This window comes from Setaria italica, chromosome III (genome assembly GCF_000263155.2).
Source record: "Setaria italica strain Yugu1 chromosome III, Setaria_italica_v2.0, whole genome shotgun sequence".
Lineage (NCBI taxonomy): Eukaryota > Viridiplantae > Streptophyta > Magnoliopsida > Poales > Poaceae > Setaria > Setaria italica.
The window spans coordinates 16,483,104-16,510,839 of NC_028452.1; the positions used below are offsets into that span (position 1 = coordinate 16,483,104).

General features: G+C 45.3%; 4 protein-coding genes across 5 annotated transcripts; 1 reads left to right on the top strand and 3 right to left on the bottom strand.

Moving 5' to 3' along the window:
• Positions 1–3,782: 3,782 nt before the first annotated feature.
• Positions 3,783–11,768, bottom strand: LOC101759565 (UTP--glucose-1-phosphate uridylyltransferase 3, chloroplastic). 2 transcript variants are annotated; one of them, XM_012844497.3, is made up of 16 exons: positions 10,992–11,768; positions 10,471–10,624; positions 10,171–10,320; positions 9,709–9,870; positions 9,404–9,576; positions 9,251–9,317; positions 8,948–9,114; positions 8,288–8,446; positions 7,336–7,427; positions 7,141–7,235; positions 6,314–6,391; positions 6,026–6,121; positions 5,218–5,292; positions 4,817–5,141; positions 4,680–4,740; positions 3,783–4,260 (listed from the first exon to the last, which is right to left on the bottom strand). In XM_012844497.3, the coding sequence occupies exons 1-14, from the start codon at positions 11,711–11,713 to the stop codon at positions 5,076–5,078; spliced, it is 2,256 nt and encodes a 751-aa protein (XP_012699951.2). In that variant the 5' UTR covers positions 11,714–11,768; the 3' UTR covers positions 3,783–4,260; positions 4,680–4,740; positions 4,817–5,075. The 2 variants fall into 2 exon arrangements, with proteins under 2 accessions (XP_012699951.2, XP_022680696.1); XM_022824961.1 differs by lacking the exons at positions 3,783–4,260; positions 4,680–4,740; positions 4,817–5,141; positions 5,218–5,292; positions 6,026–6,121 and having other exon boundaries at positions 6,370–6,391; positions 7,332–7,427.
• A 1,059-nt stretch (positions 11,769–12,827) lies between these two features.
• On the top strand, positions 12,828–14,334 carry LOC101759970 (GDSL esterase/lipase At2g40250). The gene is made up of 3 exons (XM_004961731.2): positions 12,828–13,456; positions 13,596–13,851; positions 13,972–14,334. The coding sequence occupies exons 1-3, from the start codon at positions 12,848–12,850 to the stop codon at positions 14,163–14,165; spliced, it is 1,059 nt and encodes a 352-aa protein (XP_004961788.1). The 5' UTR covers positions 12,828–12,847; the 3' UTR covers positions 14,166–14,334.
• Positions 14,335–18,684: 4,350 nt separating this feature from the next.
• LOC101760376 lies at positions 18,685–19,371 on the bottom strand (the record flags this gene model as incomplete). The annotated part of the gene is made up of 1 exon (XM_022825233.1): positions 18,685–19,371. A coding segment is annotated over exon 1 (594 nt), but the record flags the coding sequence as incomplete, so codon positions are not given.
• A 506-nt stretch (positions 19,372–19,877) lies between these two features.
• Positions 19,878–25,260, bottom strand: LOC101765131. The gene is made up of 8 exons (XM_012844289.2): positions 24,624–25,260; positions 23,717–23,984; positions 22,180–22,931; positions 21,950–22,086; positions 21,587–21,812; positions 21,128–21,401; positions 20,639–20,734; positions 19,878–20,251 (listed from the first exon to the last, which is right to left on the bottom strand). Exons 1-6 carry the CDS (start codon positions 25,125–25,127, stop codon positions 21,153–21,155), a joined length of 2,136 nt encoding a protein of 711 aa, XP_012699743.1. The 5' UTR covers positions 25,128–25,260; the 3' UTR covers positions 19,878–20,251; positions 20,639–20,734; positions 21,128–21,152.
• Between the last annotated feature and the right edge of the window lie 2,476 nt (positions 25,261–27,736).

A 27,736-nucleotide genomic window follows, 5' to 3' on the forward strand; every position in this document is an offset into this window, starting at 1 on the left:
CGTTTTGTTTGTATTCGTGAATTATTATCCAAATATTGACTAATTAGGCTCAAAAGATTCGTCTCGCAAAGTACAACAAAACTGTGCAATTAGTTTTTGATTCCGTATACATTTAGTACTCCATGCATGTACCGCAAGTTTGATGTGATGAGGAATCTTCTTTTTGCATAGTGTCAAAGTTGGGAGTTTGGAGGGAACTAACATGACCTTAATATATACGTCCATTTCGTCGTTTCTATAAGTTGTGGACCTTTAGACTAGGGCTTCGGGAGGGGCTTCTCCACCGGCTTCACCCGAAGCCCTACCAAACAGCAGTAGCGCAAACGGCTTCGGGAAAAAAACCCCTGAAATCCCGCTAACCGGAGCCGAGAGACGGAGCGAGAGCCAAAAAAACCGGCTCCCTGCGGCTTCTTCCCCTCCCGTAGCTACCCCAGTAGCATGTGTTCCTTAAATTCATGAAAATTACACTCAAAATGTCATTATGTGCAAGATTGAACTAACCTGAGAACTTTGCGGCCCGCCGGACCTGCCATGGCTGACCTTAGCGCGCGGCCTGGCAGCCTTGGGGTCACAACAATGCGGTGGCGTTAGAGCAGCAGGAAGCCCATGACGCAGGGCGGCGAGGTAGCGCCATGGCAGGGTTGGAGCAGCAGAGGAGTGCAGCAGCGCGGCGCGACGGACTTGAAGCAACGCGGCATGCCAGGGAGCGGAGGAAGCGATGCGGATGAAAGAGATGGACGAGCAGGACCGAAGAAGATAAGGTTGCCAGCGCCAGGGAGTAGATAAAGAAGAGAGAAAAATAAGAAAAATAAGAATAAAGGAAGGGAGGAAAAAAATGAATGGAGAAAAAAGTAAAAAAGAAAAATAAGGAAGAAAAAAAAAGATCTCTCACGTAGTAGCTTTATGGGTAGATAGCACATTTCACTCTCATATTTATTTTTTAAATTTCTAATGAACTCTATTTCTAATGAACTCAAATTTCGAAGTAATGCTAATCATCCAATTTATCAATTCAAACAATCCACGTAGCTAAGGGTATATACATCCATTCCTAAGAATACAGGAGAAACCATTTTGCTAAACACTTTATAGAACGGCTTTAGCTTCCACGGAGAAGCTGCTCCACCAAAGAAATCGTAGTCGGAGCTATTTCAGCCACAGCCGGAGCCTTGCCAAACAAACCCTAACTAGTTAGGGAGATTCCTAAGCCGGACTGTCAAACCTGTTGGAGCATGGAAGATACTGAAAGATATGGCGCCTCACCTCACCACACTCTGCCATTCCTGAGTCGAAGTGTCAAACCCAAGACCAGCAAGGCTGATCGATGGAAGAAGAAGACGGGGTTTGCATACTTCGCAGCAGGCACCGCGTCTTCTCGGAATTTGCTGGCTCCTTGTCTCAGACTTGTCGAGTCGCTGTTGGCAACGGCTGGTACGGTATATTCTGACATCCAGACTGACTATGGCCCTCCATTGCGTTGAACCCTTGACCACAGAATCGGGCAATGAACAAAGTGTACGGTGTGGTAAAGCCTAGGCAGTTTCTTGGAAAGAGCTTATACATTGCCAACACGACCCGATGAGCTGGGGCCGGACTTCATTGTTTCACTCGAATGAACTCAAAGACATCCACTGCTCTAGTACTTACTGCCAGCTCTGCTCACCGGGTGAAGCAACTTCAATAGTTCAATGTCAGGGTTTGGGACCGGATTCCCACATAATTATGGTCGTGGTAAGCAGGCAATCCCAACTGGCATGATCTACCTATGCTTCTCTAGTTTATCCCCACCAGAGATTTTTCTAAACACAACTTGATTATCCAAGCCCTTGTTCACTTTAAGCACATGGACGCACACTGTGGCAAACAGCCGGAGACCTGAGCGACCAGTACCAGAATAACAATTTAGTACTAAATGTAGATGAAATTAAAAACTAATTGCACAGTTTTGTTGTACTTTGCGAGATGAATCTTTTGAGCCTAATTAGTCAATGTTTGCACAATAATTCACAAATACAAACGAAACGCTACAGTGTTGCTACAGTAATTTGGCACCTCCCAATTTGGCCAAGTGAACAAGGGCCAATTTGCAACAGGTGAAGTGAAGCACATGGACGCACACTGTGGCAAACAGCCGGAGACCTGAGCGACCAGTACCAGAATAACAATTTACAGAGTATTATAGTACTACCCTACATGCAACTATGCAAATGCAGATCGCACAAGGCGACCAGGTATACCGGAACACTCACCGGAGCTCAAATGATGGGAGACATGTCCACCATCATGTAACATTGCTGGATTATGATAGACAGCAAGTTGAGATAAACTTCTTCTGGTGGCACAATAAAGGTTCTGTTTGGCACAGCTCCACTCCTAAACTTCAGCAACTCCATCAAAAAATTCAGCCAAACACCCCAACTCCAAAACTCCATGGAGTTGCCAACTCTTTTGAACCTCCTCGTGGAGTTGGTGGATAATTACCCACCAATGCCACTTGTTATGAAAAAAAACGTTTCGTTCTATTCCGCTATTCCCCGTCCCGCGCCTCCCTCCGTCGCCTCTATTCTCACGACCGTCGCCTGAGCCCCACCGCTAGCCGCACCCCCCGCTGCCGGTCGCCCCCACCGCCGCCTGCCCTAGCCTCGCCGCCGGCCGCACCCCCCGTCGCCCGCCCGAGCCCCGCCGTCGGGGCCGCCGCCGGCCGCACCCTCCCGCCGCCGGCAGCACCACCCACCTGCTAACGGTGCCTTCCCCTCCTCTTCCTTCGGGTGACCAGTGGGCAACGGCAGAGAGAGGAAAAAGAAAGGAGGAAGAAAGGAGGGGGAGAGGATGACAAGTGGGGCCTGAATTGGGGGCAACAATGGCAATTAACACTGAAATCGTTTTTTTTTTAGCTGAGAGTACCCATCTAGCTAAACACCCCATTTTATTTCTGAAGTTCTGGAGTGGAGCTGACTCTACCTGAAGTTTTGGAGTAGAGCAGCTCCACCTAGAGCTGGAGCCATGCCAAATAAGATCAAAGTAATCAACTTCAAGCTTGCCTCCTGGATCTGGCAAGGTGAATCTACCAGATTAAATACGGCGGCGATCCAATGAATTTGATCATGCATCAAATCAACCAAGTCTTAAGACTAGGTTACATTAGGTATCATCATAAATGCCGATGGTCAACGTTTGAATAGGTGAATTAAATTGATGCCAAATATCTCCTTTATATGTCTTGCGAGCTCAACATGTTTGAGTTCTCTAATTTTATCGAGGGCCCTTTTGTTAACTACCAACTATTTGGTACATGAGCTCTTTTACGGTACCCAATACTACTACTTAGTTGTATATAGTATATATAAGATCTAAATGTTCATGATTATGGATGGTTTAGTAATTATTACATGTGAAAAGTGATATTTCAAATGGAATGACCTTTTAAAGTTTATGTTAGTGTCAAAAATAAAATTTTAATGATGTTATTTTGTGTTCTTTTACCATGATACTCTTATACTACCTATACTACTCATGTATACTACGGTGAAGGTTTCAGTAGTATACAATTAATCTTGACCGTTGGATGTTTGTATACTAGTCCTTTTCGAACACTAGTATAGCCTAGTATTGTGTACCGTAAAAGAGCTCTTAGTATGCTACATAGTTTTGTATACCTGGCAGAAACCAGTCTCAGTTTTCACCACCACTGCTCCAGGTTGATAACAATGCTGGCAGCCAAAATGTTAGATTTTCTGGAAATTGCCAACAAGATCAAAACATAATTTCAAAAGGCAATACAATTTACAGAATAGAATTTTACTAAAAGTTGGTCCTGAGTCCTGCTCCTGACATAAGACACCCAGTGATCCAGAGACTACAAATAGTACAAAAATGATGGAAGCCAAACAGAAAAAAAAATGTTATTTGACAACTTTCGGAGAACGAGTGTTCTCCTCATGTTTGAAAATATCTATTCTTGTACATCACCTCTTCAGGAAGAGAATAGGTCACTTGCACTGTACAAAATCAATACCCCCTTATCTTTTACAACACCACCTACAATCTGGACTAAAGTCAACCAACGTCATGCGTGCCGGCGTGCTCTCAATAAAATTAAGCTGGCTGGAAATCAATGAATCAAGAATCTGTGATTGATATTATGTCCTTATAGTTCTATCAAATTCAACTTCACATGGGCACCATCGACTGTATACTTCCAGTGCCAGGTTCCACTGTCCATCATGTCCTCACTTATAGGATCCAAGTTAACAACAAAACCTGATGGGCAACAAGAAACTCATTCAGGAAAGGATGCATTACATAAGTTATTAGTACAAAAAGAAGTCAAGATAGAAGCAAACTTCTAGATTGGACTTTCAGAACTAATGTGTTGCACTACTAGCCCTACAGAATTTTTTATGCATATTTGCATGACTCTTCAGAAATCTATATACAGGTACTCTTATAGTCTTATTAAGTATAAATTAGACCAAGTCATAACATTTGCATATATATACTAGCATGAATATAATGATACACAATTCAGAACATATTTTTTAATCACAATGGATTGGATTATATCAAAGTAGAAAGCAAGAAGGTTCACTACGCGAAAAAAAGGGTTTGCTCGCTCATCAACTAGTAAACGACTAAAAAGGAGCACAGAAAGCATCATAGGATACATCTAACTAAAAGACCTGCTCTGTCCTGAATGATGCACATTCTCTGGCCATCGGGAACTTCAAATACATGGTTACCCTGGTAGAACAAGGAGATCAGAAAATAAGACAAAGAACATTGAGTTGTAAATTGTGCTTTTTATTAATAACCGCACCTTCAAGACTACATCCTTTGCCTCAAATTCCGCATTTCCATGAAGAATAATTTTTACAGATTCCGATCTCTCAACGTCATGCTTCCAATAGACATTACTAGGAGAAATCCAATTGATCCCTTCATTCACAATTTTAACATTCTGCAGTCTGCATCTCCCACACCTTTCAACAAAAGTTGCATTAAAAATCCATACTTAGGGGATATATGGGGGCGTTTTCTTCCCGTGTCTTATTTTTAGCACGTGTCACATCGAATGTTTAGATACTAATTAGGAGTAGTAAACGTAGACTATTTACAAAACCAATAATAAGGCTTCCATCCAGCTAAAGAATTTAACATACAAACTTAGATTGGTACAAACGGGCAAAGTACGTGCAAAATTATATTTTTGATTTTTACCTCAACATTTTTCCATAGAAATTCTGCAACCTCTATTTGCAACTCTGAACCTTTAGAAATAGAGCCACCTACGAACTGCATGGATGAAAATTTGGGTGACCATCAAGGTATAGATAAGGTAAAGACCGAAAGGTTAGATATAGTACAGTGTTTCAGAATGTAAGAAGCCAAGAACTGGCAACAAAGCATAACAGTCTGCAGGAGTTCCACAGTCCATACTCCACAGGGCAGTATGGCACAAGGACCAACTTGTCCATCTCACACACTTTGTAATGGTAATTCTACCACATTTCCCTTTTATCTATTTGACATGAAGCAAGCAGCTACTCTCTCTTTCAATTTCAAGTTTCTTCTTGTGCAGCAACTGACCACATCTTTTACAAGCAATCCAAACCAGCTCCATCTCTTTCATGCTCAGCTCGCTCAAGATCAACATTTGTGTTTTATACATATCAGATATAAGGACATGTCATTATGTCACAGCACCAAACAGTAGAATGGTACTTATTTCATAGGCATTGAGATACTGTGGTACTATGTGTTCTGTCCCAAACAACAGATTGATCATTTTTTACATAATTGTTGGTATATGTGAGCTAAATGCAGATCAAAGAGTGTATCAAGACATGTGTCAAGAACTGTCACATGACAGGTAACTGCTGCTCAAAGTTCACGAGAGACATAAAGCGAATAACCTTTTGCAGCTCAAAGACATATCTCATGTAGAATAAATTATCTAATAATGGAGAGAAGAAAGCTACAGATGTCATGTTTACCCATCGAATGCTAATCTGTTAAAGTAATATACCTTTTGGTGTATGATGTCCCAGAATGGACCTAAAGCAGGATGAAGAAATATGAGAAATGGTGGTCCAGAATGCAAATACTCGCTGTTATCTTTGACCTGTTTGAAAAATTTAAATAATCTATAAGAAAGGTAATTCTAGAAAACATCTCCAGACTAAAATTTTTTTAAATAAATTATGAGAAAGATGACCAGCAAAACACCTAGAAGCAATACCTTATGGAACGCTACCTCATGCTAAATGTGAAATAAATTCATGAAAACTAGGTAGGCCAAGCATAGGACATTTACCATGGGAACATCTATGCTGCATCCAGAAAGGAGGTCATGAGCATTACGCATAATGTCAAGGAGTGAACCCTCTGGAGTCTGTAGAGCAACCAAAGTGTATTTTTGAAACATGATTCAGAAAAAAAATTCAGCTGTTAAGTTACTACTGCAAATTCTGTAACATTGGTACAATAAAACACACTACATACAAATCTAATGGTTCCAAAAGGATCTTAAATTAATATTATGATGCTATTATCAACACAAATATATTTTGAGTGGATAACTGGATATTATCAACACAATTTGTCTCCAAAAGAAATTAAGTGAGTCAGCAATTTTATATCTGTAAGAAAATGGGCTGACGTATCCAACTGTAGGTGCAGAACAAATGTCATTCCAATAAGGCCTGCTAACCAGCTGAGGCCACCAAACTCATTTAAGTCAAGACCAGCATATCAGACCACATGCTTAGCATACACATTGCCGAGTGCTGACCTACTAAAGACTGAACTCAGGAACACCAAGTAACTTACACAAGATCAAACTTCACTTTTACAGTTTGTATAAAAAGCAAGTTTGTGTGATCCACTCGTTTGACCTTTACCCTGTTAAGACTAAATCCAGGTTTCCAGACAAATTATGAATGTACACCAACACAAGGATGTCCGAGAAAAAACTATCATAAATCATATATATTAAAAAATGGTGTAAGTGTTCCCCCCTAGAATAAATCATCTTCAAATTAGAGGTTACAACAAGACAGATAGAAGGTCGTCATCTCTAATCTGCAGTCCTGCATGGGATAGCATGTGATCTATGCATTGCTCGCAGAGTAAGACATTAACCTGGTGCAATGATCTGCCTTCTGATTTCAGCTTCTTTTTAGCTGATGAAGTGACTCTTTTCCTTTCATTGTATACAATGAAAGTGTCAAGCTCACCTGTTAAATAGGAAATAGCTTAAACTCAACATAACAAAGGGAACAAGTCATTGCGCAGAGATCAATAAATTGATTACCAAACATGTAACTACTTACATACTTTCTATTCCTTTGCTGCATTTGTAGTTATATGTGTTCATAAAATTATCTGCAATATTTTGCATTGTGCACTCTAGCCTGCCTCCAGCAGCACTGTCACAAACAAAAATTTATTAAAAAGAATAAGATGTAGAATCACAATAAATTACTTAAAATGATAAGCAGTAGGATCATAATGATTGAACAGAGTTGCATTTATCTGACAATTTATGCCTGCTCACAAGTCAGACACAAGCACACATGCCATTAATACTCAACACAACGCAATGACAAATAAAGTCTAAACCACTACACCATCAATCAGAAGCATGTGTTGGAATAATTCAATCTGTCAGATCTACAGTGAAATAATCAAAGGTTTATTACAGATTCCTTGATTGCCTGAAGCAGGTAAGGCATTCAAAATTATAGAATCAAGACCCATCAAGTCATCAATGTCTGTTAAACTAGGTCTTTGAATGTGTATAGGCTAACAGTAGTTGTGCACAGCAAGACAGAAGACCCAGACATGCTCAGGAAAATGTGAACATAGTAAACTACATAAGTTATAAACAAAAAGAGTTGAGCAGTTGATCTGCACCAAACAATTAACAATCATTGGTGATTTTGGATTATACGATGTGTGAAATTATCTTACAGCAAATAAGAATCGGGTCCAATTTGAATGTCTATCTATATTTTGCCAGAAATAACTAAATAAGCATAGCTACCTCAGTGCGGTTGATAAATTACTATAGGTTTTCTTGCTACTTCACATCAGCAACAAAGCAATATGCAATAATTTTAGGCCAAAATATCAAACAATTCTTCTATAAATAAAATAAATGATGAAACAGCATGTTAATTATCGTGCGATGAGCCCAAGCCTAAGCATGCAGTACCGAAAACTCAGCAGTTGCCAATGGTTATATAAGAGATTGGAAGTTTAAGGTGAATTACTGAAAAGGGAGTACCTACACTCAAAGCCCAGATGGTCCACATAAGATACTGACTTTTTCAAATTCAGCACCATCCCCGGCAAGCAACTAGCATTTTTACGGGATCCAACTTCCTCTACTGCTTGCAGATCAACATAGAGAATGTTTGTATTTGCTGGATAGCTAACCTGCGAACTAAATTTAGAGAGTAGATGATAAATAATTGATAATATATTGCCCATTTGTATTATTTGATATCTATAGAGCGAAAAATCAATGTCAAATACATCTCTGGCTCTCTTCATCCCACCAAACTGACTGAACTGAAGCAGATATTCTTCAAAGTGGGAAGAAGCACAGAAAGAAAATGTTCTAAAAACTACAATTATCATCATATAAAAAAATACTTATAATCATATAATACCAACAAAGACCCGTTCGCAATTATCATCATATAATACCAACAAATGATTGTCATCCACATTTTGTAGCTTAGTTCAACAACAAAGACAGTAGGGGAATTGGCTTTGTGAACCACTCAACTTTTCTGGTCCACTTCAAGTGGTATTTTGCTAAGGCCACATAACCATCGTTTTCCCCATAACTGTCCATACTTGCATTTCCAATTTCTAAAAGTCAACATTACATGTTTTTTAATTTCCGCGTGCAGTTCGGAATGGTTCAAAGAAACATTACCTGCCAGCAGTTACTGTAGGTTCTGGGATGCCATACTTTTCAAACTCAGTGTACTCAATGCAAGTGATACCATATGACCACAGTCCCTCGCGGTTTTGTTTCTCAATAAGAACGTTCACCCCTTCAGTAGCACCCGGTCTTCGCTCACAAGATGCAAAACCTAATTTCTGAAGCACAATATGTCAGAACTCCAAAGTTAGAAAACAATGCACTACGAGAATTTGATGGTGCAAAAATAGGCATTGTACTTCAGATAAGTATCAGCAATCGAATAGGATAACACTTGTCCAATGTTTACTTTACCTTATTGCATCGGAGGCCTATTCCTGCCAATGCCATCATGGTCAAATCAGTTGCAGCAACAACATTGCTGGAAATAACAAACAAGATCCTCAGTTATTACTGTTTAAAAATGATTTGATTGACAACAGAAAAAAAATCATTCTTGAAACAAACCTGACTTGGCGTACAGTTGCACCCTTTCTGCCACGTCGCTGTAACCATTGGAATATACCTCTATCATATGCAAGTTTCCAGATAGCACCATGACCACCAGGTTTACCAACAGGGAAAAGTGATTTGCTGATTAACCATTTACCATCCTCAGAATTTACTACAGGTACCAATGGCTACAAAAACCATTGAAGAAATTTCGTTAGAGCTATATTAAACTCTTGGCCAGTTTGAGTAAATTCAGATTCTATGGGCTACAAAGGAACACTCTAATGAGTGGATATTATCAAAGATCCTTAGTTGAATACCTGTTCAAACAACCGGAAATTGTCACGGCCTCGGCCAAACCAATCAAGTTTTTCACATATCGTAATTATATGCTCATGGTTATTCTTCACTGAACTAGTCATGATTGCAACCGGGGTTATACATTGATGTCCAAAGATCTTGAAGTGAAGAAACTCTCTAGCCTGTCAAACAAAGTAGTGCCCCACATAATTATATAACTGCCTATAGAGATTTATAACAAATTTAATCTTTTATGAACTTAAGTAGTCCAAAAATATCATGACACTTCCACAAATCGAAAAGGAATTGAAAAACTAGTTGCTACAGTGCTCTTTCCTTCTAAAAAAACGACAGGATCAATGTCCCTAAAAACAGGTGTTACAGTAGAAAGAAACACCAATTTACTAATGTATGTCGGTGCCACAAGTCGGTAAAAAAGAAACCATATGCAAAGAAAAGTTTCATATGCAAATCAAAAGCACCTGCAGATCCCGTATCAGCCCTTCCAATAGAGACCTCCCACAGTAAGGAAGCAATGCAGCAGGAAGGGATTCACCAGTATCTGAGTCCACTAAACCAAGACGATCACCCGCACCACCAATCGGATAAATTTCACCCAGTTCTGGCAAACCCTAGAAAAGATTATATTTCAGTTTGCACCTTGTGAGAGAATACAGATGTCTTAAGCAATCTGCACTTGAAATAAGAATATCAAAGCTAATACAAATAATTAAAGATATCCTGATTATCAACTTTTTAGTTAATGTGGTATGCGAAACAACCTTGATTCCCCACAAAGCTGCTTGAGATGCATACTCTGTATCCTCCAATAGATTAAGTCCACTGGGAACATGGAAATCAACAAACTTGTCTTTGCTAGGTCGGTGCATGCGGTCCTTTGAGGCTGAAAGGAGCTCCAATGCCATAATTTGATAGCTGAAGCAAATAAAAAGGAGCATCAATACTATCAGTACTAATTGCTGATATAACTGTCAGACAAATGCAATGGCTCGAGCACGATAAGTTAGGGTCATCAGGTTATTGCTAATCAAAATGTGTTCCAAGGCTTGTTATTATTTCAGAACATGAGGCGACTTTTTTTTCAAAAATAAAAAACACATGAGGCAACTTACAGTTCCGTGTAACTGCACTTCTAATGTGATGTCTTAGCTCATAAAAGGTTGTTACTACTTTACTGTCACTAACTTCCGATTTCAGCATGGACCACCTTTGGCAACTTGTTCAGCTCCGTCGTTTACTAAGTCTCCAACACCAGTAATGCATCCAAACAAACAATGCTCACCCGATGATACCCCCAATGCAGTCGTAGAACTCCTCGACGTCGCTGAGGAACTTAAGCAGACTCCGGAGCGCCTCCGTCTCCCCGCTCCCCTTCTCGCCACCCGCCACTCCCTCCGAGCTCCACTTCCCGACCAGACCGGCCAGGCTATACAGCGCCTCCCGCAGCGCGCTCCCGCTGCTGGCCCCATTGCGGCGGTGCAGCTCGTGATGATCGCCGCCGCCGCCGTACCAGTCGAGCTCATCGCCGAGCACGTGCTCCTGCCCCGCCGCGACGAGGCATTTGAGCAGGAGCGCCTCGCGGGGCTCGAGCGCGCCCAGAGCCCCGCGGCCGGACTCCTCGCCGAAGAACGCCGCGACGCGGGGCTCGGCGTCGAGCGCGCGGAGCTTGTCGCCGAGCGTGCGCGCCGCGCGGAGCCGCGCGCGGGCGGCAGAGAGGCGGGCGATCTCCGCGGCGAGCACTGGGTTCCCGTGCGGCTGCTGCGGCTGCTGCTCGGTGGACGGCGGCGCGGGCGCGGGCCCGCGTCCGCGCTCGAGCGGCGGCGCGGTGGAGACGCGCTGCGAGCGCGAGGGCGGCGAAGGGGACGGGGACGGGAGCGCGGAGAGGAGGCGGCTGCGTCCGCCGCGGCATCGCGGGGCGCGCCGGGAGAAGAGCGGCACCGCGTGGAGGCGCGGGCGGAGGTGCGCGGGCGGAGGCGGGGGAGGGGGCTGCGCGCGAGAGGCCATGATGTTGGTGGGGAGCAGGGAGAGGGAGGGAACGGGCGGGCGGGCCGGCGCGTAGAGCCGTAGAGGCGAGAGAGCGGGAGGGAGAGGGGATAAGAGGAGGGGCCGCGAGAGCGAAAGGCCGCGGGGCGGACGGGCATATGCTCTTGGGCGATACGGTAGCGTCTGGATTCTCGGGCGTGTTCGCTTCAGTTTATAAGCCGGCTGAAAAGCTGAAACGGCTGATTTGTTGTGAGAGGAAAATACTGTTTGGTGGCTGATAAGCCGGCTGAATAAGCTGAAGCGAACAGAGCAGGTCGCCCCGGGTGCCCTCTGTGGGCGCGGCCACACGGCAGTACGGCACGGGTCGCGCCGTCGCGTCGGCCGTTTGCTTTTGATCGGGCACGTGGGCTGTTTCTGGAAAGTTTGGGCTTTGTGAACGCCCGTCCATCTGCTTGCGAAATCTTAGGGCTTGGTGGCAGAGAAGAAAGAAGGCCCAAGCCTGTCAAAAATTTATGCTGGCCCATCACACGCGTCTCGCAAATCGCAATAATTCTTCCAGAAAATCCATTGTGCCTAGTGGTACAAAAGTGGACGAAAAAATTTCACTACATTAGGAAAGCATAAGAAAACATAGTGCTTACAGGCTTTTAGTAGTATATAGATTTAGTCGTATAGACATACAGAATAAGATAGATGGGTGGATGGATGGATAAGACTCCTCTTTCTTTTGTATAACTATATAGTCCTACTAGCTCTGGAAACTATTGTTATCCATTTTATGGTTCCAAAGTCACAGATAGAACTAGCAGAGATATTAGAGACAAGCATCGAGCTTGCTTCATACTCTTTGTTTTCCGTCAAAAACTTCACCGAGACTCTGCTCCCCGACCGAAAAACAGGGGCAACTCCGAACATGTGAGTGCCGGACACTTGAGCTGAACCACCTCGCCCGTTTTCGCTGTCCCAATTCCGACGGACTCCCGTGTCTCCGACCATCCGAGATGTCCCAATGCAGTATGACACCACGTTTAAATCCTCGGCACGCCTAATCTCCTGCCTCTCCCGCGGGCTATATAACGTCGCCGGATACCCTGCCCCATGAACCCGCATCAAAAGTCCAAAGTCCAAACCCATCGACCTCGCCTGCTCGTAGCCATGGCGCAAGCCGTAGCCGCCGCCGCCGCGTTCCTCCTCGCCGCCCTCCTCGTCGCCTCGCCTCTGGCCGCCGCCGCCGCCAACCACGACATCCCGGCCGTGTTCGCGTTCGGGGACTCGACGCTGGACCCGGGCAACAACAACGGCATGACGACGCTGGTGCGCGCGGACCACGCGCCCTACGGCTGCGACTTCCCAGGCGGCGCGGCCACGGGCCGGTTCTCGGACGGCAAGCTCATCACCGACTACATCGTGGAGTCGCTCGGCATCAAGGACCTCCTCCCGGCGCACCACGACACGGGGGTCACCGTGGAGGAGCAGGCCACGGGGGTCAGCTTCGCGTCCGGCGGGTCCGGCATCGACGACCTCACCGCGCAGACCGCCATGGTGTCCACGTTCGGCTCCCAGATCAGCGACTTCCGGGGCCTCCTCGCCAGGATCGGCTCGCCCAGGGCCAACGAGATCGCCAACAAGTCGCTCTACGTCGTCTCCACCGGCACCAACGACGTCACCATGAACTACTTCATCCTGCAGGGCCGCACGGGGAGCTTCCCCACCATCGACCAGTACAGCGACTACCTCATCGACAGGCTCCAGGGTTACATCCAGGTGCTTGATATGATCAACTGATCTATTCTTTGAGCTAATCTTAATCTGTTGAGCTATAGATTAAGGCTAGATTTCTTGGAGCTAATGGTCAAGTAAAAAAGTGACTTTGATCGCTGATGCCGTACCAATAACAATGCAGAACCTGTACGACCTGGGAGCCCGGAACTTCATGGTGGCCGGGCTGCCGCCGGTGGGGTGCCTCCCGGTGATGAGGACCCTCAGCAATCTGGGGTCCGGAGACTGCGTCGCCGACCAGAACGCGGCGGCGGAGCGGTACAACGCGGCGCTGCAGCAGATGCTGGCCAAGCTGGAGGCGGCGTCCCCCGGCGCGACGCTGGCGTACGTGGACGTGTACACCCCGCTCAGGGACATGGCGGCGCAGCCCCAGAAATACGGTGAGCGATAGATAGCATATCATTCATAGGCTGCTGCAGAACCAAGCTGATTGCGTGGATGGAGTCATGGAGGGGGGCATTCTGCTGACGCTTTTGCCGTGTCGCTTTGCGTTGTTGCAGGTTTCACGGAGACGGGGCAGGGCTGCTGCGGGAACGGGCTGCCGGCGATGGGGGCGCTGTGCATCAGCTTGCTGCCGCAGTGCCTGTCGCCGGCGCAGTACATGTTCTTCGACTCGGTGCACCCGACGCAGACCACCTACAAGGCACTTGCAGACCACATCGTCCAGTCTCATATCCCCAAGTTCATCAAGTGATATAGTTAGATATATGTCGAGTATTTTAAGAACTGGCATTGTATATGAAGCTGGTTCGGTGCTTATAGGAGATTGAGATATAGGTCAGTTCTGTTAGGTAGCCAGGAACTACAGGATTTGTAGAGTGAACAGATATTTTGCATATGGAAGTTTGTTAATTTAGAGTCACTTATTTGAAGGAGCTGTGAGTCGATGACTTAATAACAGAGGATTTACTCGCTTGGTTACCCATACGATTAGATTGGCCTTGCAGCAAAGGAAGGTGACGATATTTGTAGTAGTGATCATTGGCCAGACATCATTGCTGCCTCGAAACATGATATCAGATCGCATGCATCTCTTAATAACAGAGGACGAGTAAGCAGATGAGATACCCAAACATTACTTGTAAATTAAACAGCAAAAGCAAGAACTTTCCACAGGAAATGATCAGCGTATTGTCTTGCATGCTAATTTATACCCTGGAACATCATCCAGACTTCCCCCCAAAATAACAGAGTTTGTTGTCAGCGAAGCGCCCCCCCCCCCCCCCCCCCCCCAAAAAAAAAAAAACATTCACCAGAGTTTCTCCAAAATGAAAGGTTCACAAACTTCCTTAACCAGCTGCCCAAATGACTTAGACGCCACTGCCAGTTGAAATTTCATAATCCCTGAAAACGAAATGCAGAATGTTAGGGACATGCTAGAATAAGAACATGAAGATTGTCGAATAGCTGTTCAGCATAAACGCAATTATAAACTAGATCACTAGTATTTCCAACCTAGTACCTTTACTGATAAACTAATGATTATCGAAACATAATATGTTCATGTTCGTTGCAAAATCAAATAAGAGGCAATTCAAACCTGGCTGGGTGAGGGCACCTCCAACAACTGAGTTAGCCTCAGTTACTTGGAAGTTGGAATAATAAGCAGCATACTTCAACTAAAGTGATCTGCCACAATTTGGATACAAGCCTAACGAATGACAATGAGTCAACGCCTGGCATAGATAGCATAAACAGACTGTGAAACTTATGCCCTGTTTGTTTGGGCTTTCAACCAGCTTCTCGCCCCCAGAAGCCGAAAGCCTAAACAAACGGCAAGCTTTCGAGCCTAGTTTTTCGTGGGCCAAAAGCTCTAGAAAGCCACGGTACAATGGAAAGCTCGAAAGGAGAGAAAAATAAGCTTATGGCGAGCTTCTGGCGTTATTTACCCGCCTGCCATCGGTAATGTTGTAAATTGGTACGTTTCTTTTTCCTTCTTCCCCATCAAACTCTATCGATTCCACCTCCCTCCGCATCCGCGTCGGGCCGCTGTCCTCGTCGCCCGCCGCCATCCTCCCTCCGGCCCTGCTCATCCTCGTCGCCCGCCACCGTCCTCCCTCCAGATCTGGCCGCCGCCGCCGCCCTCCTCCCTCCACCCCTGCTCGCCTGGCCACTCTCATCCTCAGAGAAACTAGGTTGCCAAACGAACCCAGCTTTCAGAAAGCCAGCATTCTAGGACGAGAAGCCAAAAGCTAGTTTTCGGAAAGCAAAAGCTCAAAGAAACAGGGCCTTAACTAGTATCACAAGTTCTACTGAAACGCCAACAAGGGTGCAACCCATGAAAAACTTGATTTAGAAACGAGGTTGCTGTATGCTGTAACTTCTAACTTTTGTTGTGGTTGAGTCCAGGAGGGCTGTAGTCATGGTCGTACTCGGCATGGCGGCGGAGCTCAGCCTCTTCACGCTTATAGTGGCAGTTGTTGAGGTTGGGACGGATGTCACACTGGTGGCGAAGGTCGCGCAACTCTTCACGAAGATCATGTTGCTGTTTTAGTCAGCCACGATCACCATCATCACCTCTCGCGCAGCTACGGCGATTGTCATTGGTGTCGTGGTGACGGCCGTTGTTGGCGTTGTCGTTGGCAGGAGGGTTGACGTTGTTGTTGACTGGTGGGTGGGTTGGTGGGTTGGCATTCTGGTCCACCACTTCTTCACGAATTGGCTCCAGCCGACCTCTCGAGCAGTCACCTCATTGGTGGTCGGATCTGCTATGCCTGGATCGGCTCTAAGAATGCCTGGAGGTTGTGGATCGAGAGTGGGCTTGTCGATTGATCTGAGTCTCGATCTAGGTGTTGGTGACCTGGAGTCGAGCCTGGATCATTCGGATTTGGTCGGATTATGGGAGATTTTCTAGCTATGACAACCCACTTATCTCACACACAGAAATTAAGTGTTATCCTTAAAAAAAATGATGCAAGCGTTATATTTCTCCGCATCAGCTTACTATAATTGATGAATCTATAAGGATCTTGAACCCTTTACAAATAAATATTATGAACTCTTTTTCTAAAAATTATGCATTCAGATATTTCATGTGCAGTACTAATTTTTTTTTGAATGAACGGCACCAGACAGAGCATCTGGATTTAGAACCATAATGTCAGAAGATGTGTTGGTTTATGAAAGTGGAGCGATATGTAAAAAGAAGCATATAAAGTAGGCAGCGGCCGTGCACGGGTCACCGGAGAAGACGATGAGGAAGATGAGGAGGCCGAACGTGCACAGCAGATCCATCAGCGGTGGATGGCGCGCGGTTGTCGAGTGTCGACCGTGGCGACTTGTTAGGGCACGAGTAGGCGAGCGACGGAGGCTAGGATTAGAACCATGAACTTGTCAATTTTGAAATGGTGGAGCGGCTTATATCTTGAGGCAAGAACAAAAGTAACGTGCATTACCAAAGACTGTTACCAATGATGTGCGAATTAGTAACGGGCTTCGGTGAAGAATGGAGTAAATGAAGGGGTTCTGGGATTCCTGAATGGTGGTGAGATGCCAGAGGTTGTTAAACAAAACCTTGCTAGAGTTAAAAATTGGCAATTTGGGTCTAATGATCTTTCAAATAGTTTCGATATAACCAGGTGGACAAGGACTCTAATACCGTCAGGCGTTCTGAGGTGTTATCAGGGGTACTGGAAACAATCGGATGAGTATAGTATAGACAAAATTTGCAAGTTGTCTCTGGTAAACAGAGACGTGTAAAGTCCTTTTGTTTGTGCTCAAGAGCCAAAGAGGCCTCATGTATGTGCTCTCCCGAGACTCTCAGACGAACTAGCACCCTTCGTTCTCCATGTCGATGCCAGGTTTATTTTTTTTTTAGGAAGATGCCAAGTTAATTATGGAGGAAGCTGATCAAGTGATGATTGCTGCACAGGATCGAGGAGCTTGCCGGGAACTGTGAACGTTATCCACGTCGGCGGGCACGTTCAGAGCCCCACCCTCTGTCTGGCCTCTTCCAAAGGAGCCATCTCCGGAGGCCAGGCCGCGTTGTAAGTTGTAACCCGGCATCACCCCTCGACGGAGAGGTCTAAGATCACTATTTTCCGCGGTCACCCCTTTATGCTCTGTACTCTGTTCTTCTTCACCACCGCCGGCGCAGTTGGAGGTTGAGGCAAACTCGCCCCTACTGCAGGAGAAGCGGTCCTTGAGGAAACTGAAGCGGCCGACCAACTTCGTCACCAAAAGCATCAAGCCACTTGTGCAACTTCTGCTAGTCTGCTGCCGCTTCATCAGCAGCCAGAGCGGCGAACGGCACCACGCAGGAAGAGTGCAAAGGCTGGCTGCCATTGTCTGGCTGGCCACGCGGGGAGTCGCACTCTCGCAGGTGCTGATGAAGAAGCTCGGCGTCACGCAGGAAGAAGATGCCCTGCGTCGTGTCGTCGACTCGTCGGCTGCAACTACATCCGTGGGTGCTGCCAAAGCCCTTCAGTCTGCCGATGGTTTACCTCCTGCCATCTGTGTCATCTGCATCACGAAGGATGAAACTACTTGCTTGCGTTCTGTCTTCTCCCTGTCATCTCTTGCCTCTTGGGCTCAGCTGTTTTGCTGATGGAACAACGTAATTGCAACATTCTCAATTGGAACGTTAGGGGCCTCAACGACGGAGCAAGACGCGACTCCGTGTTTGATCTGGTACGTGACACTGGCAGCACTTATGTCTACAAGAAACCAACTTAGCAACCACCGTCACCGATTAGGCAACGGTGCTGAGAACTTTGGGTCCAGAATTCTTAAATAACCATGCAGCCCTCCCAGCCCCGCAAAGTCGCAAACCAGAGGAGGCATTCTGCTCGAAGTATCCGAGGATTACTTCTCCTTATCGAATGTCAACCTTGCAATTCATGTCACACGATCACAGCCAAGGTCACAATGCGAGCGGACAACACGGATTGGTGGATTACAGTGGTTTATGGTCCCCTAGGCCCTAACGGATGCATAACAATGGCTGGCATGCAGCCGCTAAAGAACATCATAGTCGTTCGCATATTAGATCAGTAGAATAGACGTGGGATCCAGCAGACCAGCACCATTTGGAGCTCAATATTCTGTCAAATCTGTATGGAAGATTCAATTGTAAAAGATAAATATTACGGCCTCAGCTCAAGCAGTTATCTCAATTTCTTAAAGGACTGACATGACAAAAAAAATCAGTTTAAGTATACCTGCCATAGGAATGGAGACAATGCAGTTGCAACTGGAAAAGAAGGCACATGCGAGAGAAACCGCCGCATGACGAACCTCCCCTCCTGCCCGTCGCGGTCCTCGCTGAGCACGGCGACGGCGTACCTTTCAGGCGGCCGGTCGGGGCGTTCAGATTGGGTGAGGATGCCCATCTCCGAGAACCACTCCGTCTTCTTCGTGCCGTCGATGTCCGGGAGGCGGAACATCTGGCCACTGAGGGGGTTGCAGACGAATCGCCTCATGTCGACGTCCAGGTCGACGCCAGTCAGCTTGCGCTCCTGAGTGCCGCCGTGCGTGGCGACGATGGGGGCGGTGCCGCTTATATCCATGAAGGCGAGGAGGAGGAGGCCGTCGCCGCTCGAGGTTTTGAGGACGCCGCCGTAGATTATGGTTACGTCTTCGCCGCGGGGGTCGCGGCTGGGCGGGTCGGCGAGGTGGGCGGGGATGATGAGGTGGGAGAGGCACGGGGGCTCGGCGAACCGGAGCGACGCGCGCGGCGCCGTCGATTCTGCCAGCCTCGCGAGCGGATGCATCATAGCCCACGCAGGGCGCGAGGCGGACGAGGAGAAGCCGCGGCGGAGGCGGCCGGAGACGGCGGCGGAGAGGCCAAGGATGCGCCGGAGCGGCATCTCGGAGAAGCGGGCGAGCGGCGCTAGGCGTTGTGCTTGGCTTCTGCGAGAAGGGGATTTGCGGCTGTGATTGGGAAGGCCCGGTGCATAGACACGGTGCGCGCAAGCGCAGCTCGAGCGGCGTCGGCAGCGTGGGGTAGTTCCACCGGGTGATGTAGGCCGATCTTCCTCTGGGCCCAGACGCAGTCGCTATGGTCTATTGAGGTTGGTCTAGGGACAGCTTTGGGAGCGGCTGGCTGGGAGGGGAAAGTTTGCCACCCTTTTGCTCACAAGACGACGAAGAAGTGATTTCGATTTTGAACGACCTGCCCAGCAGACCATTGAGTGTTCCACGACTTCTCCACATCGCCGGTTTCCCGCCGAAATGACCTAGTCCTGGGCTGCTTGGGCCTAGTGAGGTCTTACCAATCACTTGCGGCCCAACTGCATCAGTGAAGGCCTCCAGCAGCGCACTTTACCATTTCGCTAATGTAAAACTAACGGGCTTTCTAACCAAGTAACGCAAACACTTTATCATTTCCGGCTTTGCGTCTGATCGAACTATCGAAGCCAATCAGCACACTTTATCCATGCGAACACAAGTGATCATACGCGATGCATGAAAAGGTCACACTCCAGCATATTACAAATGTCCCAGAAGTTATCAGGCGATCATAATGCCCCCCAATATTCCAGCGGCATATGTATGTTTCATAACGGTTGATCATCGTGTGTCAGGTACTCAGGCGACCCATTATAGCCATACATCCGGAAGTTGTGTTTACAGAAAAGCTGTGCAGCTTCAATAGATCAACAACTGAATTCTGAAAGTTACCATCTACTCTACCTAAATAGCAACAGACGAAAATGTGGCATTCTGAGTTTTGATTTCTGGGATCATCAAGTAAATGTTTTCCCCAGATTCCTCCCAAATGGCGACTCTGGCAATCTGCTGCCCACTTGGGAACCTCTGCTCAGTCAATTTTGAGAATACCTGAAAATCAGCAGTAGTTTTGGTAAAAGAAACAACAATGAGGTTTAATATCACTATACTTACTCTAGTCAAACACGCAAATCAAGCATATTCCTACAAAAGGGTGTTCTCTAGAAAGCGAAAGGATGGATAGGGAAGAAAATGAGGAAAACAGACATTCTAGAGCTTCAACGCTCTGCCCATTGCGTACATGATCAACAAGAAATAACTGAATCCAGATATAACTCTGATGGGAGTAAAGTAATCCTAAAAGTTGGCCCAATTCATTGTTTCATACTAGCAAGCACATCGGGCTGTAGAAATGCAATCCACAAGTCAACAGAAAGGAAAACGGAAGGCATACCGGGGAATGGAGAAATGCAATCCTAAAAATCAGTTTAAGTATACCTGCCATAGGAATGGAGACAATGCAGTTGCAACTGGAAAAGAAGGCACATGCCTCTTCCTGCCACCACGCCTGACAGACACAGTAAACAACATAACCTGAAGAAAAGAACAAACAATCAGGAAAAATCATTTTTGATCATGGATAGAGGCGCAGCCCACCGCAACACAACATTTTCATCAGATTTCCAAGTAAATTATCATCAGTAGAGCAACCAGACAACTGAGTTAGAAAAGGTTATGGTTGTTTCAAAGTAACTGACAAGTAAAACTATGATATGCAGATGATATGATCCGGATGGCAGTAGTATGCCAAGTAGTCATACTGTCTGAGGCATTAAGAAATTTAAATTGCAAAATGCAAATTACTACGGGTGTCATAATGTTGTGTACAAGAGTCACCTTCAGAGCAAGGGCTGCAGTAGGAGTGTACAGGAGCTGCAACTGTGGGATTACAACATGGAGAGGGAACAGGGAAGCAGCAGCACTTACGAAAAGACATGCCGTCCTGCAGAACTTACGACCCAGATCCTATGTTCGGAGGGTGCAAGCTTCCGATTTGATAAGGTGTTTCTAAGGACGAACTTGACTCCCAAGCTCCCATGTTCTCGGGGGGCATGATGCCAAACTGAAGCGATCTTTGTGACACTTCATCTTGAGCAGCAGCATTTCGTACTTCAAATGACGATATCCCTAGTTTTTCTTGTAAAGCTTCTACCTCCAAAACTTCATTGGTTATATCCAGGCCAAGCTTCGCAGAAAGTGACTGCATGTATACAAGATGATCAGCTGCATAAACAGACTATAGAACTCCATATAGAATGCAATTCTAGAAATATAACCCCAGAAATATAATCGAGAGTAAACAAATGCAAATTTATCCACTTCGTAGCCTCTAAGATACAAAAAGGGAAATACTGGAAATAATAGGGGTATTAACAACTCAGATACCCTTATCTGGTGGCTCAGGAAAGCTGATAGCTTGGCCATTCGCTCCAATTGCTGGCCTCGGGTCGAACTGCCTTGGTCCTCACCACCTTTCTCTTCTGTAGCTTCGTCAATGTTACACTCTTCACTAACTCCATAAGAGGTACCAGAATCTAGCATTTTGATGATAGAAGAAGCATTTTTGACTTCATATAGAACTTGAATAGGAGAGACCATGCAGTCTTTAGCACTGGTAACCAAGAACTAGCGTTACTCCATAAACAACTAAAATAATACAAAAAAAAAGACAGCAACCCATGGGGAAGATAGCCCAACAATACATTTAAAACTAAAATAATACACAAATAGATACTTCAGGAGACTCACATTTTTTCAATTTCTAAGTCCTGCCCAATAGGATGCTCCAAAAGGTCGAACAGCATATCAGCAACAAAGTCGCCAAATGTATCAGGGATCAACAACTCAGTGGCACCATCATCCTTATACACTTTTTGGTCATCAACCTATTCCAGAAGTACAGATGCATTAGACGTTTCTAATTTATAGTTCAGAGTTCATATAAAAAAAGCATAAAAAGTAAAAACTGAGGCACATACCACACTGTTTCTTGATACATGGGTACCAAAGTTCCTAATTAGGAAGAAGGCATAAGTGATCGGGAAGTCAGATGACAACATTTGGTTAAGAAGGTCCCGTTCATGAGCATCATCTTTGACTTCACGTCCCCATAACAATATCTTCTTGAATATGCCAAGCTGCTCAACTTTGTCTGTCCAATTTTTATCGATCATGCATGTGCTCAACAAATAGAAGAAGTCATCTTTCTTGCTTGATAGGAAACCATCAACCTTAATCTTGATTTGGTACATGACATTCGCTCGCCCCATTGATGATTTAAAGCAGCAATGGGTATCTAAACCCAATCTGTAGGATGTCGTGAGAGGCCCATCTGGTATATTCTGTAATTTCTTAACAAGATGCAAAAGATATGGCGGGTAGTTCCCATCCAAACTGAAGAAAGCCAATATATATTTTGCAAGGCGTTTGCCATCAAGTTTCTTTTCGCCAGTTTGTCCTAGCTGTGGATTGGGGTTTTTGAGTACATGTACTTGGCCTCTCAAAAGAATAAAATGACTCAAATTGAATCTTCCATTCCAACTAAGACCAGAGGCGAGGACAGCTGTGAAACATTGCACCCAGCTGCTTAGCACAGCACATGCTTCATCGGTCATCTTCAGCTTTACTGTTTCCTTTTCAGGCAGTTTAACATATTTAAGGAGCCTGTTGCCAATTTTGCCTTCAGTTGATTTAGGTTTAGCTTTACGGAAGTATTCTTGTAGTGAAATTGCTGTTAACAAAAAAATAGTATGAGACTGTGCCTTTTTCTATATCTATTATTACAGCATTAATGAATAGTTCAAAAAAGAAAAAGGTAGACCAAATGTAACAGTAACTCTAGTAAAATGAACAATAATGTGGATAAAGAGCATTGAAGCATGTGTGGACCTAGCATGACTCACAGGTATTCCTAGGAATCAAAATCAGTATGTATCAGGAATATACATGTGTATGTCTCAGAGGACACAGCAAAGCTTGGTTTTGCAATCGCATGGTTGCAGCAAGGCATGCTTATCACTTTATCAGTGACTCTGTTGCATACGACCCACACTTGGGAGTTTATGAGTATGTAAATTTTCATGTATGAAAACAAGTGCTATGAATTAGAATAACACTAAAGTGTGTTAATTACAATTACAGCCATTTAAGATTTTGAATTCCTTATAGCAAATGTTGGTTGGAAATCCTCCCAAAGCTATATAACCACACTGTGGGGATTGCCCTCTCATTTAACAAGAAACTCGTGCCTTGCACGCTAAGTAGTGAATCTTATGATGGGATGCAGATGGTTAATTTCCAACTGATTCTCTTTACACAGTGAAGCTATTATTTTGAATTTTTTTCTTAATTATTTGAGGTACCTACATTATGACAATTTGTATTTTAGTTCATGCTACCGTGGACATTTCACATTCTTTTATTTGAATCTTTAAAGGAATTCCCAAGTGCCACATCCTAGGTCTGCTACTGTATTGAAGTCATGGAGAAAATAAGTGGTAAGTCATTAACAATAACCTTCTTTGAAGAAAAATGCTGCATCCACGATGCCTAAAAGCTCATCTGATAATTTAGAGACTTCCTCATGCAGCAAAGACAGAGCAGTAGAATCTGGAAATGAAGGGCCTAATGACTTAGGCAGTGGAGGTCTTGGCTTGAGTTCCCTGATCGGAGCAATCCTCGGCACAATCTTCCGGGGATGGTACCCGTAAGCAAGCGCTGCTGATTGAGTCAGTGATGTGAGATGTGCTCCTCCTTCAAAACATGCACCTGCTGTTATGTCACCCTGTCGATTGGAACCGATATTTCAATTAAAACAGCACATCATAAAACAATTTCAGCCTATATTCATAACCTTAAGGCCTTAAGCTAGGCAATAGGCATGCTTCCTTGCACCAAAACTCAACTAATACACAAAGAATGCTGATTAGTCTCACGATTTCAGTTTAATTTACTGCCTGACCCAATGGAAGTATCCATACATTTGGAAACCAAGCACATGTAGGAATAAATAGTGTACATTGAAGGATGGCAGTTCAATGAAAAAAATTGCCCAAAAGATAAAGTGGTAGGACTGAAGAGAAGTAAATGAATGAGATACTCCATGCAATACCTACGAAAGGAACCCTTTACAGAGCAATATGGATCATATGCCTTACCAAGAACATTTAAATTAACCAGTTTACATGTGAAATGTGTAGCTCAAACATAACACAACGCTCCTCAGCAACAATAAAACGTTTCCAGGGCCAAAAATCATCATTCATCTATCAGCATAACCTAATTACCAAGGGATTATATGGTTTATTTATCATGCTGATACACACCAATGACCAGCCATATGAATTGAATTGCATTATATGAAATCAATAACAAATTACCAATGGCAGTTCTAAATTAAGTGTAATTACAGCTGAATTTTCACCTGCTCATCTCTCCCATCCAAGTACTTCAAACTGGGGATCAACTGGAAGATATTATGTCGGTCCCCGAGGAAGTTGGTGATGGGGCAACCGCAGAGATCGAGCGAGTCGATAGCAACGTCGGCTAGTGGAGTGAGCTCATCCAACTCAGAGTACAGGTTATCACCAAGGTCCAGCAAACGAAGCGTGGCGCCACAGGATCCCCGGATGGCGTCGAGGGAGGAGGCGCCCAACAAGCGATTACGGGGGAGGTACAAGCGAAGGAGCTTCGGTAGTCGGGGCAGGCCGGCGAGAGAGTTAAGACCTGCGTCGGCGATGGATAGCTCGACGAGGGATCGAGCGACGGGCCTGAAGAGAATCGGCCTGGGGAGGCGGCCCGTGGAGGACTTGACGGTCCCGTCGAGGACTAGCGTCGTGGACGCGGAGGTCGAGGTACTCGCGGAGGCGGCGTCCGCGATGGCGCTCCTCCACGCCGCTTCATCCTCTGCGCCGGCGGCGGCGGCCATTCTGCGGCGGCGGTCGGAGGCACAACCCTAACAAAACCCCGAGTTGGAGGTACGGCGTGCGGAAGTGGATGCGCCTGGCGGTGGGTGGACTGGGCGATGCGGGGGTGTACAAGGCTGTGCAAACGGCGGCAGGAACGTCGCCTCCAGCTGGCTTAGCAAGGAGTGGATGACTGGTGGACCCACCTCAGGATGTAAGGCAAGAAAAGAGATGGAACTGGCGTATGTTTCGCTCCTTCCTCTCAAATGCCCCAGTATATACCTCATCTAAAAAAAGTTAGCGAGGCTTCTCTGCAGGAGAACTGGAGGGGAAAGATTGCCACCCTTTCGAGCGCTTTTCCTTTTCATTTTTGACCCGACAATCTATCGTAACGGTTTGAATCGCGTAGATCATTTTAGCAGCTCCCAAATTCTTTTCCAAAACCTTCATCTATTTATCAAGAGTTATCTTTATTGTCTGGAACTATATTGGACGCGTTCGGTTATGCTGCAGTTGCAAGCAGCCGCTACAGCAACTGCAGCCAGCCAACAAACGCTGCTACCAAAGAACAGCTCCTGCAGCCATCCAACAATGGCTGCAGCGCTGCTGCTTATTTGAACAGCATTTCAAAAATAGTGGGAATTTGACAACAGAACCGTCCAAGACTCAACACAGAAATGACCATATTGCACTCAAGCTTAGCTCGTAGCAACAACTCACTGCTAACTTAAACCCCAAATTAGGCATAAGGTGATGGTTACATCATATCCATAACAAAATATTCACCAGGTAGACCAGTACACCACACATCGTCCAATTCTGATGGTAAAATCATATTACAAATCATGCTAAATCATACAGTTCAACTGCAATCAAATCACGGAGACTAACAATATTGTCATTAGCTGTAGCTACTAACCAATCCTACCATCCGAAGACAAGAATGATGATAGTTACAAACTTCATTTAAACTTTCAGGACCTTTGACATCAAAGTCCTTCAAATGGCACCTGCTATTGCGACATGATGCCATATAACCCTCACGTATTGAGTAATCAAAATCCACCAAGTAATACTTATCTACAAGTCAACATTTGTAATTTAGATATGGCAAGCTCATATGTTAGTTATTATATGGCATATAGTCAAAATATGCTGACCTAGTAACTATATGGCATGCAGTCAACAATGTAATCTAATCAATGCAAACCATATAGTCCAGTTGCAATCCAATCACGAACTTTACTAATATCATCGTTGGAGTAGCGAACCAATCTGATGCAAGGTTATTTTCATCACCAGTCCTAATAAGGTAGGTGCCATGACCAAACATGTCGGTAGCAAGCATTCCAGGTTCGTTGTTGTCCAATGCAAAATTATGTAGTGCAAAGCATGCAACAATAATCTTTGATTGTTTCTCCATACTATATAACAGTATCCCTCTTAGAATCTGCCACTTATTCTTTAGCACTTCAAAAGACCGTTTCACAACATTTTGAAGGCACTAATGATGGTAGTTAAAAATTTCATTCAAATTCTCAGAACATTTGGATAACACAATGAAGAATAAACATTGATATATTGTGAGATTATGAAATTTTACCGTACTGATTATCCTTTACTACTTCATTTTCTCTTTATGCCTACGGCCATCCATCTTGGGAATGAGTAAAAAAGAATGTGCACAATATGCAACAACCATTATCATGAGTTACCATTACAATTTTGCATTTGCTAAAAAAAAGAATAGATCGAAAAAGCTATCAGGACTCTTCCAGTGTGATTCTGACTTACGAAGTAAGAACACTAGTGTAGCTAACAAAATTGAAACGTTAGAATTTCTGACATCGGAAACTGAACTATGTCCAAAGAAAAAGAAAAAACGTAAGATAAATCCGTAATCAATTTCGCACGATATAAGAGCTTACGGCCTAATCAAAGGCACACGAGATCTTACCCCAGCTTATGTGTTCAGATGCACGAAATCTAGCAGCGTACAAACGTGTAGATCGAGAATGGAGAGGATTAGAGATTGGAGGGATACTCACGTTGGCAGGCTACCTCGATCTACAGAGTCATTGGTCGACACCGGCTCCAGCAAGATCCCGTCGCTGGTGAGGGAACGGATCAAGGAGGCACCGAGAACTCGATTTGGAGCCCTCCTAGCGCGACAACCTTCACGGGGGTGGGATGCAACGGGCGGCAGCCGGCCTCGAAACCCTACCTTCTCTCGAGTTCAGTGGGAGGCGACTGGGGGAACCGGAGACGAGAGTTGACCAGATGGGAACCGGAGAATGTGAGATAAACCTACAGTTGATCGGCTGGGCTGCTGGCTGTTGCTGTTTGGGCCGCAGCCGAATGGCTGGGCTATACAGAGCTGCAGCGGGCCGAGTTCAGTGGGAGGTGACTGGAGGAACCGGAGACAGGAGTTGACCAGATGGGAACTAGAGAACGCGAGATAAACCTGCAACTATGTGAGATAAGCCTACAGCTGTTCGGCTGGGTTGTTGGCTGTTTCGATTTGGGCCGCAGCCGAACGGCTGGGCTGTACAACCACAGCTACAGCGGACCAAAAATCAGCAGCAAACAGGTCCACAGTGTCAATTTCATGTTTAAAAATTCTGTTTGTTAT

Bases quoted from the DNA above. Each gene is read 5' to 3' on its own strand.
- LOC101759565 (XM_012844497.3), bottom strand. From the start codon at position 11,713: ATGGCCTCTCGCGCGCAGCCCCCTCCCCCGCCTCCGCCCGCGCACCTC. The intron at 9,871-10,170 runs GTGCTTTTGATT...TTTGTTTGACAG, and splicing joins GGCTGATACGGGATCTGCAG to GCTAGAGAGTTTCTTCACTT. The intron at 6,122-6,313 runs GTAAATGTCCTA...TTTTTCAAACAG, and splicing joins GCAGCATAGATGTTCCCATG to GTCAAAGATAACAGCGAGTA.
- LOC101759970 (XM_004961731.2), top strand. From the start codon at position 12,848: ATGGCGCAAGCCGTAGCCGCCGCCGCCGCGTTCCTCCTCGCCGCCCTC. The intron at 13,457-13,595 runs GTGCTTGATATG...ATAACAATGCAG, and splicing joins GGCTCCAGGGTTACATCCAG to AACCTGTACGACCTGGGAGC. The intron at 13,852-13,971 runs GTGAGCGATAGA...GCGTTGTTGCAG, and splicing joins GGCGCAGCCCCAGAAATACG to GTTTCACGGAGACGGGGCAG.
- LOC101765131 (XM_012844289.2), bottom strand. From the start codon at position 25,127: ATGGCCGCCGCCGCCGGCGCAGAGGATGAAGCGGCGTGGAGGAGCGCC. The intron at 23,985-24,623 runs GTGAAAATTCAG...TCCAATCGACAG, and splicing joins TGGATGGGAGAGATGAGCAG to GGTGACATAACAGCAGGTGC. The intron at 22,087-22,179 runs GTATGTGCCTCA...CTTCTGGAATAG, and splicing joins ATGTATCAAGAAACAGTGTG to GTTGATGACCAAAAAGTGTA.